This window comes from Bos mutus, chromosome 5, assembly GCF_027580195.1.
Source record: "Bos mutus isolate GX-2022 chromosome 5, NWIPB_WYAK_1.1, whole genome shotgun sequence".
NCBI classification, from domain to species: domain Eukaryota; kingdom Metazoa; phylum Chordata; class Mammalia; order Artiodactyla; family Bovidae; genus Bos; species Bos mutus.
Window position 1 is genome coordinate 71,274,217 of NC_091621.1, and position 12,018 is coordinate 71,286,234.

Genomic DNA, 12,018 nt, shown 5'->3' on the forward strand with positions numbered 1-12,018 from the left:
GGTATTCCCATCTCTTGAAGAATTGTCCACAGTTTATTGTGGTCCACACAGTCAAAGGCTTTGGCATAATCAATAAAGCAGAAATAGATGTTTTTCTGGAACTCTCTTGCTTTTTCCATGATCCAGCAGATGTTGGCAATTTGATCTCTGGTTCCTCTGCCTTTTCTAAAACAAGCTTGAACATCTGGAAGTTCATGGTTCATGTATTGCTGAAGCCTGGCTTGGAGAATTTTGAGCATTACTTTACTAGCATGTGAGATGAGTGCAACTGTGTGGTAGTTTGAGCATTCTTTGGCATTGCCTTTCTTTGGGATTGCAAGCATAATAGTAACTTATTCACTTGAATCAGAATGACTCAAGAAACTCTCCCCAACTTCATAGCACAAAAAAGAAAGGGAAATACTCTTTCACAAGTTGGAGTTGATAAGCTGGCTATTTAGGGGCAAATACATTTTTGATATTAAGGTAAGAAAAGGAGAGATGAGGTTTTTTTCACACATGAACCCAGCCAGATACATGGTTCTACGATATCAATGAAGACAGACTAGAATTTAGATAAATTATCCCATGGCTCTAAATGGTTTATTAGAGGAACTCGGTCTTTACAAATTAATTAGCATCCACTTGACACTAAAGTCAGAACTATAACAAAGAATACTTGGTTTACTTACAGAACTTTAAGACTGTAAAGGCCAGCAAATGCTCCCTTGGGAATGTACGTCAGAGCGTTTCCAGCAAGACGTCTGTGGGTTTCAAGCAGAGAGGATAGAGAGTAAGTATAGTTCTCTTCTTATGGAATTCATTTAGCTGTTAAAAATGCAATACAATTATGTTTAGACCATAAATGCCAAAAGCAATCTAGAGAACCTTGTTTTGTCAGGTTTTGCAAAAAATTTCTGTAAGTCTCTCATCAAAAAGCAGGCAAAAGAAGAAATACAATAAATTACCTATTTTACAGTAAATCACCTAATAGCTTATACTATGTATATGCTCTACTATACTGTGTATACTGCTATACGATGTATAAGCTATACTATGTATGAGCGATGTAGAAACCTCTCTATCCATTCGTCTGTCAGTGGACAGTCAGGTTGCTTCTGTGTCTTGGCTGTTGTAAATACTGCTGCTGTGAACGTAGGGATGCAGGTATCTTTTTGAATTATGGTTTTCTTGGGGTATACGCCCAGAAGTGGAATTGCAGGATCATATGGTAGCTCTATTTTCAGTTTTTTAAGGAACTTCCATACTATTCAAACCAGAAACAGACTCACAGACATAGGAAACAAACACGGTTACCGAAAGGTAAAGGTAGGGGGAGGGATAAATTAGTACTACTACATATAAAACAAACAATCCACAAGAATCTACTGTATGCCACAGGGGACTCTATCACTGTTCTGTAATAACCTATATGGGAAAAGAATCTGAAGAAGAATAGATATATGTATATGCATAACTGAACCACTGTGCTGTAACCTGAAACTTACACAATGTTGTAGATCAACTATACCCCCAAATAAAATAAAAATTGAAAAAAAATTCACCTTAAAATTTTTTAATACAAAAGCTAGACAAGGGAGTAGAGAGGGAACCACGGGCAGTGCTTGTCAGGGAGATGGGCCATCATTACAGGTCAGACAGTCAATGGCTGGGCAGACCTCTCTGCTGAGAGGGCCTTTCAGCGGAGGGCTGAGCCATGCAGGGACCTATGTGAAGGGAACAGGTGTACAGAACACCGAGGAGGGAGTGTGCCTGGCGTGGTCTGGAACCTGCCAGAAGGCTGGAGTGACTGGAGCACAATGACCAAGGGAAGGGAGACAGCAGGCGAGGCTGGAGTGCAGTCCAGGGCCCCGCCATGCAGGGCTCTGGAAGCCACAGTAGGGACTCTGAGCAGGGGACAGACGTGATCAGCTTTGTGTTTTAAAAGGGTCCTTCTGATGGGACCCTCTCGAAGGGGGAATAGACTTTGGGGACAAAGGTAGAAACACAGGAGGCGACTAAAGCAGTTCACACAGGAGCGGCTGGTGTGATGCAGCCATGTGGGGGTGGTGTGGAGGTGGGGGTGGGTGGATATGGTGGAGAAAATTAGGAAAAATCTCACCTGACAAACCGTTAGTATCAAGGTGAAATGTAGGAGGCCAACATTTCATGTTTATATTCTATACAACGCACATGCATTTGATTAGTTATCCAAAGTTCTATACGTAATACTGAAGGACATGATTTGTGTAAGACAGCCTCCCCAGGTGGTGCTTGTGGTAAAGAACCCGCCAGTCAATGCAAGAGACTTGAGACTAGGGTTTGATTCCTGGGTCAGGAAGATCCCTAGGAGGAAGGGAATCCCACAAGGCAACCCACTCCAGTATTCTTGCCTGGAGAATCCCGTGGACTGAGGAGCCTGGCAAGCTACAGTCCATAGTATTGTAAAGAGCTGGATATGACTGAAGCTATTTAGCATGCATGCATGTGCTATTAAAGAGTGCTTATTGAATTAACTGACTCAGATTGGTTGATGCTCACAGGTGGCTTAACTGATCAGACTAAAATTAGCCAGGAATTGTGATTTCAGCCAAAATGTCCTTAACTATCCTGTCCACGGTCATGACTTGAATAGTACATTTTTTAAGGTCTAGAACAGAGCCTGAAACTGGGGGCTTATCAACTCTTACTGCTGCTCTGTGATCAAGTTCTTAGCTTGATGGTTTCTGAGTCATTTGACTTTGGAAATGAAAAGGAGAAAATAAAATTGTTCTATTTATTTATTTCATTAGTTTAAATTATTGTTAGGATAAATGCCCTTCTGTTACATTTCCTGAAATATAGCTCACTTCACATGAATTGTTTTTCTTTTCTGGGCAGGGACTTTCAGAACCTCAGACCGTATTCTGAACTAATCTGTGGAACCATTGACCTCTGTTATCAGGGGAGTCTGTCTTAAAACAAATGAATTTATGATAGGCTATTAGCTATTTGCTATGCTGGTAGGAGACATATCTCATTGTCAAAAACCACAACTTAAGAAATCATTGAATTCTTCCTCTCATTTCTTTACCATGTGGGATGGTTTTAGCAATTTAAAAATGAAATACATAAAAACTATAGGAGATCTTTTTTATATAAATGAATACACAAATAGTGAGAACTGCACCCAATCTTTCCTGTGAAGATTTGAACTGACATATTTTTGGGCAACTATGTTCCAGTCATCGAGACCCGCATACCATTTGGTTGGAAGGTTTAATTTTTCCCTCTGTTTCTAAAATTATTTCATAGAAATGTCTCTTTCATCTCTGTTTCTATAATAGGATACAATTTAACAGGGAAAAACCTTTATATCATTTTATATGATACAAAAATGTTTTTGTCCTTAAAGATACTTTTCCATAAAGATTCACATTATCCTATCCCTGTTAGTTTTACTGACTTAACTGCCATAAAAAGGGGAAAAAAATCAATACATTACAGTAGATACATTCCTCTTCAAATGTTTATTTAAAGCAGATGTTTTGAAGCAGATGTTTGGGCGCTGTAACAACCAACTAAACTAGTTTTGAGAATGTATGTTTCTTTGACCCAAACAGTCATTTGAGTCTCTGAAGGAATCTAAGTTTGTTTCTGGTAGCTTCATTTTGTAAAATGGTGGGACGAGAGCAGTGCAGTCAGACGTGGGCTGTGATTTCTTCCCTCTGGACGCTGGTCTGGAGAAAAGAGGTGTGTGTACAAACTGGGGGGAGCACCGAGAGGGGAGGGGTGCCTGAGCCCACCCTCTGATTGGGACTCTCAGGACAGCGACTGTGCAGGGAACATGGTCCAACATCAGGCCCTCGGCTGGGTAGTATTTTCAGAGGTAAGTGAATATGACGATCCTTATGATTTGAAAGAAGACATTTCAGACTACTTAGCAATTTCATTTTGGCTTTTAGGAATTACTGCTTCATTTTCCAACTTTTACAAAGTACATGAGATCTAGAAGGCATACATTCTATACATGCTGAATTAATTTGTTTCAGAAATTTGGTGAGGGCTAACATCAGGCTTGATGGCAATAGTTCCCCGCCCACTCCCCTCCCCACTTCCCCATTCTTAAGATCTGCGTATTTCCAGTTTTCTGCTACTTTTTCCTTCTTTGTGATTTCCAATATAGTTTCAGTGGCTCTGTTCTTATTTCTGAATTTCTTTTCACTCTTCTGAGTTATAATTCACCTGAATAATTATAGTTCATCTTTCACTTACACATAAAATTTCTGAGGTGTCAAAATATTCCCACTTGAAAAAAAGTATCCTAAAACAAAGTTAATGACTTTGGGTTTCTGGATATAGGAGCCAAGAGTCTGGGTCACTGAAGAGTTAGATACAAATAGGATGCAACCCAGTCCAATGTAATCTCATAATCTTGCCTCTGCTGGCAGAAATGCAGCATCACTGTAACTAAGTCCACCACGGTAAGTTTTCTTTTATAAGATGCCTGTGCTAGTTCGAAAGGCCCAGATACTTAGAATTTAACCCTCTGGCATTCATCTGCGGTAACATTTGCTGAAGCCTACTCAGAAAACTTGAAAACGAGGATTATGGCAATCTATCAACTGTTTTTCTTCCCATTGGAGAAAAAAGTATCATAATATGCCTCAAGAAATTGCCACTTAAAAAACCTCTCCCCCAATACATTAAGCATATCTAATTGGTCAAATCCAGGCACAAATCATCCCTTCATTAACTACGTATTTATGAACTGTCCATTTTGTTTTCATTATTGTGTGTGTGCTCAGCTGTGTCTGACTCTTTGTGACCCTATGGACTGTAGCCCACCAGGCTCCTCTGCGCTTGGGATTTTCCAGGTAAGAATGCTGGAGTGGGTTTCCATTTTTTCCTGCAGGGGATCTTCCAGACCCAGGGATCGATCCTGTGTCTCCTGTGTCTTGTGCATGGCAGGCAGATTCTGTACCACTGCACCACCTGGGAAGCTCCAGTTTTCATTATTACATGAGACTAAAAAAATCAGATTTCAAGTTTTAAGGGCTGAGGCCACTGGCCTGATACATCAACTCTTCAGGTCAACAGGGATATCCATTTGTAGTTATACGGCCCTATAGTTTCTTCAGCCAGAGCATGGTGTGTGTTTAGTTGTGTCCAACTCTTTGCAACCCCATGGACTGTAGCCCACCAGGCTCCTCTGTCCATGGAATTCCCAAGGCAAAAATACTGGAGTGGATTGCCATTTCCTTCTCCTGGGCATCCTCCCAATCCAAGGACTGAAACTGCATCTTTTGGGTCTCCTGCATTGGCAGGCAGATACTTTACCACCAGCACCATCTGGCAAGCCCCCAACCAGAGTATGTGTGTGTGTGCTCCGACTCTTTGTGACCCCAAGGACTGTAGCCTGCCAGGTTCCTCCGTCCGCTGAAGTTCAATTTTCAACTCTGTGAAGTATTCCTTAATTACCGCAGCCAACTTTCCTGTAGGTTATATTCTGTACAACACTGTCTATAAAGATTCATTTATGTAGTCTACCTGACTTGACTCTTAAGGTCAAGAATCTTATCGCCTGTCCAGAGCAGGGAGCTGAATCAATAATTTACTGATGGATTGATCATTTGATCTTGTTTCCAAAGACAGTTGGCTACAGTGCTGGAGTTGCTTCAGGTCTGACATAACTATTGCAAGATGGCTGGCTAGCCATTACATTACCAGATCAGAAATAGCTAAAGAATGTTCCTTCTTCATCATGCATCAGATTTGGACTCAGCAGTGTATTTGAGCACTTTCATATGCCACATACAGTCCTTTAGGGCACACAAATAGTTCAGACCTTTTGTAAAACTATTTATGAGTTCTAGGCACAATGTAAAGTGTGTTAATATACATCATGCTAATTATTAAAAATCACATTAAACAGGTGATAAGATTATTCCCCTTTTACAAGGCAACTGAGGCTATGAGAGGTTATTTGCTCATTCTTACATAGAAAACTTCACACAACTTGGCTCAACCATTGCACTGGCTCTGACATTTGAGGTTTTAAACATGACTTTGGTTAAAAGTAGGTTGGTCTGGAGCTTGGGTTGACCAGGAGCAACCAGTCTAAAACAAGAGAAGCACAAGGACACGAACGGGTGCATCACTTGAGGCGCTGGCCATAGAAAACTGATGTTCACTGTTTCTCATTCAAAGCTCTCCCGTTGCCCTCTGGTCCCCAGTCTGCACTCTTTCTGCTCTCACGACTATGACTGGTTGTTTCCCTCTCTTCTTGCAAACTCCTCTTTTAAATTGAAATATAGTTGATTTACAGTGTTGTGTTAATTTCAGGAGTCCAGCAAAGTGATTCAGTTATACATGTGTGTGTGTGTGTGTGTGTGTGTGTGTATATATATATATATATATATATATATATATTTGTGGTGGTTTAGTCAATAAGTCATGTCCAACTCTTGCAACCCCATGGACTATAGCCTGCCAGGCTCCTCTGTTGATGGGATTCTCCAGGCAAGAATATTGGAGTGGGTTGCCATTTCCTTCTCCTATATACATATATATATCAGTTCAGTTCAGTGGCTTAGTCGTGTCCAACTCTTTGTGACCCCATGAATTGCCGCACGCCAGGCCCCTGTCCATCACCAACTCCCGGAGTTCACCCAAACTCATGTGCATTGAATCGGTGATGCCATCCAGCCATCTCATCCTCTGTCGTCCCCTTCTCCTCCTGCCCCCAATCCCTCCCAGCATCAGGGTCTTTTCCAGTGAGTCAACCCTTTGCATGAGGTGGCCAAAGTACTGGAGTTTCAGCTTCAGCATGAGTCCTTCCAATCAACACCCAGGACTGATCTCCTTTAGGATGGACTGGATGGATCTCCTTGCAGTCCAAGGGACTCTCAAGAGTCTTTTCCAACACCACAGTTCAAAACCATCAATTCTTCAGTGCTCAGCTTTCTTCACAGTCCAAATCTCACATCCATACATGACCATTGCAAAAACCATAGCCTTGACTAGATGGACCTTTGTTGGCAAAGTAATATCTCTGCTTTTTAATATGCTCTCTAGGTTGGTCATAACTTTCCTTCCAAGGAGTAAGTGTCTTTTAATTTCATGGCTGCAATCACCATCTGCAGTGATTTTGGAGCCCCCCAAAATAAAGTCTGACAGTTTCCACTGTTTCTCATCTGTTTCCTATGAAGTAATGGGACCAGATGCCATGATCTTCATTTTCTGAATGTTGAGCTTTAAGCCAACTTTTTTACTCTCCTCTTTCACTTTCATCAGGAGGCTTTTTAGTTCCTCTTCACTTTCTGTCATAAGGGTGGTGTCATCTGCATATCTGAGGTTATTGATATTTCTCCCAGCAATCTTGATTCCAGCTGTGCTTCTTCCAGCCCAGCATTTCTCATAATATACTCTGTGTATAAGTTAAATAAGCAGGGTGACAATATACAGCCTTGACGTACTCCTTTTCCTATTTGGAACCAGTCTGTTGTTCCATGTCCAGTTCTAACTGTTGCTTCCTGACCTGCATACAGGTTTCTCAAGAGGCAGGTCAGGTGGTCTGGTATTCCCATCCCTTTCAGAATTTTCCAGTTTATTGTGATCCACACAGTCAAAGGCTTTGGCATAGTCAATAAAGCAGAAATAGATATTTTTCTGGAATTCATATATATATATTTAGGCTTCCCAGATGGCACTAGGGGTAAAGAACCTGCCTGCCAATGCAGGAGGTATAAGAGACCTGGGTTCGGTCCCTGGGTCTAGAAGATACCCTGGAGAAGGACATGGCAACCCACTCTAGTATTCTTGCCTATGGTCAGAGGAACCTGGCAGGCTATGGTCCATAGCGTCACAAAGAGTCAGACACGACTGAAGCAACTTAGCATGCATGCATATGTGTATATAGGTAGTCTTTTCAGTTTTTTCCCTTCTAGATTATTACAAAATATGGAATATAGTTCCCTGTGCTATACAGTAAGAGCTTGTTGTTTATCTATTTTTATATATGGTAGTATGCATCTGTTATAATCCCAGACTCCTAATTTTTATCCCTTTCTCCCCTTCTTCCCTTATGGTGACCATCAGTTTGCCTTCTATGTCTGTGAGTCTATTTCTGTTTTGCATTTAAGTCCATTTGTATCACTTTTTTTAAGATTACACATATAAATGATGCAATATTATATTTGTCTTTCTCTGTGTTAGCCGCTCTTTTAATGCTCATCCTCCGAACATAGAAGCTCTTCAAGTTTGTGTCCTTGCACTTGTCTTTTCTCCTGCTGCATTACATGGGACTGCAGAGCTGGACACCAGTTAGTGACTGGACAACAATGACAACGGTGGCACTCAAAGTCTGCTGTTGCCTTAGGAGTCACCAGATATTCAGATCCCGAGGACCGAACTCAGGTTTAGCGAATCAGAGTTTCTGGAGGAAAATGACTCGGAAATCTGCATTTTAAGAAGCAGCCCGTGTTATTTTAATATGGGAGGAAACCCGCACTGGGAAACAAAGCCTCTGCCCTCTCTCTCAAGCTCCTCATCTGCCCAGCACCTTCCATGGTCACTTCTTTATAAACAACTCTCCACTCATCTTTGGAACAGACTCAGCATGCTCCAGACTCACACTCCAGCTTCGTTAGTGACATTTCCATGTGGATGCTCTGCTAGTACCTTGCACTTACATACCCAGACCAGGCAACCTCTCACCTCCAAAATATCAGTTTTTTCCCTTGAATTCCCCGTTCCATTGACAGTGCCCCACCAGTCTCCTAGCACCTAATGTTATAACCTTGCTCAGAATTATTTCTCAGCTTGAAACCTCGTTTCAGTCCCTACATCCAGTCAGTGATGAGTGCCGGACTCTTCCTCTGCTGTAAAGCTTCAGCATATCCCAGTGGGTCTTAGCTCCCAAGACAGCTTTAAAAAACTGATGTCAGTGTCTCCACTGAGACCCATCAGTCTGTGGGACTATGCCCTGGTAATCAGTAGTTTTAAAAATGCTCGGGTGTTTCTAAGGTCTATGCAAGGTGAGAAACTCTGAAATAGTCCTCACAGTTTTCGATTGATAAGATCACCTAGAGACTTTCATGGTTTCCATCCTGGGAGACATGATTCACTTGTTAATTACTGGGAGAGCCAGGAGGGCTGCTGCTGCTGCTGCTGCTGAGTCACTTCAGTCGTGTCCGACTCTGTGCGACCCCAGAGACGGCAGCCCACCAGGCTCCCCCGTCCCTGGGATTCTCTGGGCAAGAACACTGGAGTGGGTTGCCATTTCCTTCTCCATAAAATACACTAGAAGGAATCAATAATAGCAGAATAACTGAGGCAGAAGATCAAATGAGTGAGCTGGAAGATAGAATGGTGGAAATAACTGCCAAGAAGTAGAATAAAAACAAAAGAATGAAAAGAATTGAGGACAGTCTCAGAGGCCTCTGGGACATTAGATGCACTAAGCCCTGGGATTTCTTTGGAAGGAACGATGCTAAAGCTGAAACTCCAGTACTTTGGCCACCTCATTCGAAGAGTTAACTCATTGGAAAAGACTCTGATGCTGGGAGGGATTGGGGGCAGGAGGAGAAGGGGATGACAGAGGATGAGATGGCTGGTGGCATTACTGACTCGACGGACGTGATTCTGAGTGAACTCTGGGAGTTGGTGATGGACAGGGAGGCCTGGCGTGCTGCAATTCATGGGGTCGCAAAGAGTCGGACACGACTGAGCGACTGAACTGAACTGAATCTTCAAATTATAGGGGTCCCAGAAGAACAGAAAGAGAAAGAGCCTGAAAAAAATATATTTGAAGACATTATACGTGAAAACTTCCTTAATATGGGGAGGGAACAGTGTCCTAATTGCCATAACAATGGTCTACATACACACACACACATATATATTTACACATGGACAGATATCTAAATGTCTGTACCCATCTACATGAATAGACACTTGGAAGAGAATAAAATAATGCTAGACAAAAAAAGAGATTCAAAGAAGCAGCACTTGCTTTTTCTTTCATTAGTTATATTTTAAATCTTAAAATTTTTTAATATAATTGTTAAAGATAAAGGTAAAAAGGCAGCATTTGTAATCAATTTCTATGAAGAGGACAGATGGAACACTCTGATAAGGTCAGGAAGATTATTTATGGGCAAGGCGGTGTTTTCACTTTACTAACACAATTCAATAGGTGAATTAGAGAGTTTACCCAATTTCTCTCATCAACCATTCATTTGATCCTCAGACAAGTATCTCAAAAGGCAGGCAGGAAGGCAGGACAGCTCTCACTATTTTCAGCAATGTGATGATAACAAGCAGAAATAACAAGCATAGATTGTGCTTTCAGGAAGTTTGGTGGTATTTCTCATTACTAATTTCATCTGAAATAATGGATATCTCCTATTTATATGGAGATTCTTCAAGGCCAACCATAATATGAGCAAACAGTTCCAGGGAACAATAGTAACTTAAAAACAAACATCCCTAGAGTATCTCAGGTTTCTTTCCTAAATTGAGTATTTGATTCCAATAGCATTCAAATCTGGGAAGATTTTAAATAGCACTTGGAAACAAAGGCCTTTAACTTAGACTGTTTAAAATGGTAACAATTCATTTTTCCTTTTGCTTTAATCAAGCTACCGATCTAAGTTTAAAGGAACGTGTACCTGTCAGCATTAGGCACAATCTGTTAGTTTCTAAAATCTGAACCACACTCTGATGGACCAAATGCAGGATCTATGATTTGTCCAAAGAGCAAACATTAACATTAAGTCTTTAGAAGAACTGAAGAAACAGAAGTGGGAGAGAGACATTGGAAAGAAATGCAAGTATTGCTCAGGATGTTCAAATTTGGCAAAAAACTATCTGTTTTGATTGCCTACATCCATTAAACCTCATAGTTAGAAAGCGTTTCCTTCACAAATCCTGAATCCCTGGGATTAATGCAAAAACAAGCTCATGAAATAGGAAAGAAGGAAGGGAGAATTTTCTTAAAAGTGTTTTCATTTCAGGAACATAACTCAATATGTAATTTATAGTTTACCAAAGTTCCTTCACCATCATTTCATTTGGTCCTCAGAATCTCAAAATACAGGCAAAGGCTGCTCTCACTGTCCTCTCCTGAGGCCCAGGAGGTCAGGTGGGTTGTCAGTTAGTAAGGGGCAAAGTCAGGGCAGGAGTTCGGGGCTTGCTACTGCCTCTCAGTGCTGTCTTCTCCTCTCAACACAGCATAGGCTGGCCACACACAGATTTTTTTTTTTTAAGAAAAAGGCTCTCTCTCTTCCTTGTGCTATCATGTTGCAATATCAGGGCGTTTGGCCTTGAATGTCTAGTGAACCTTGCAGATTCATAAAACATAAATCATGATTAATAAACAAGACTTGAATGTACCAACACATGAGCCTGTGATACAGGTAGTAAGTATTCCAGAATATCAGGAGGAAGAGAAGGAGACCACTAGTCGTGATGACTTTAACTCCTCTTAAATGTTTGCTCCACGTAGTCACTTTCTCCAGAGTTACAATACTTTAAAAATATGTTGGTGATACCTCTGGGGTTTTATTGATTCTTAGAGGATTTTAAAATATGGCACCAGTGGTAGAGGAGAGATAAATCATGACTGTCTACACAGTTTATAACATAGTTAGAAGGATTATATCAGGGAGATAATAATTAGGTGGTTAGAGCTAAGGGCAAGGGTGGTAACTTGGCTATCAATAGTGATTTTTTAAAATAATTTGACTTTTGTGGTAGGAATTTTATTCATATATTATTTATTTATTATATTATTGGGGCTTCCCTGATAGCTCAGATGGTAAAGAATCTACCTGCAATGCAGGAAACCTGGGTTTGATCCCTGGGTTGGAAAGATCCTGGAGAAGGAAATAGCAATCCACTCCAGTATTCTTGCCTGAAAATCCCATCGACAGTGGAGCCTGGTGGGTGACAGTCCATGGAGTCACAAAGAATCGGATACAACTGAGTGATAACACTTTCATTATATTATTAATGTAATATTCTCAATTATTACTTTAGAATATCAGTAGCAGTTTT

At 41.0% G+C, this 12,018-nt stretch overlaps 1 protein-coding gene across 1 annotated transcript in view; it reads right to left on the minus strand.

The window, feature by feature from the left end:
- The window catches only part of LGR5 (leucine rich repeat containing G protein-coupled receptor 5), a 128,286-nt gene that overhangs the window by 56,112 nt on the left and 60,156 nt on the right, over positions 1–12,018 (minus strand). The window contains exon 3 of the mRNA XM_005896791.2: positions 672–743. Within this exon, the coding sequence (XP_005896853.1) occupies positions 672–743 (72 nt within the window). The remainder of the gene's footprint in view (positions 1–671; positions 744–12,018) is intronic.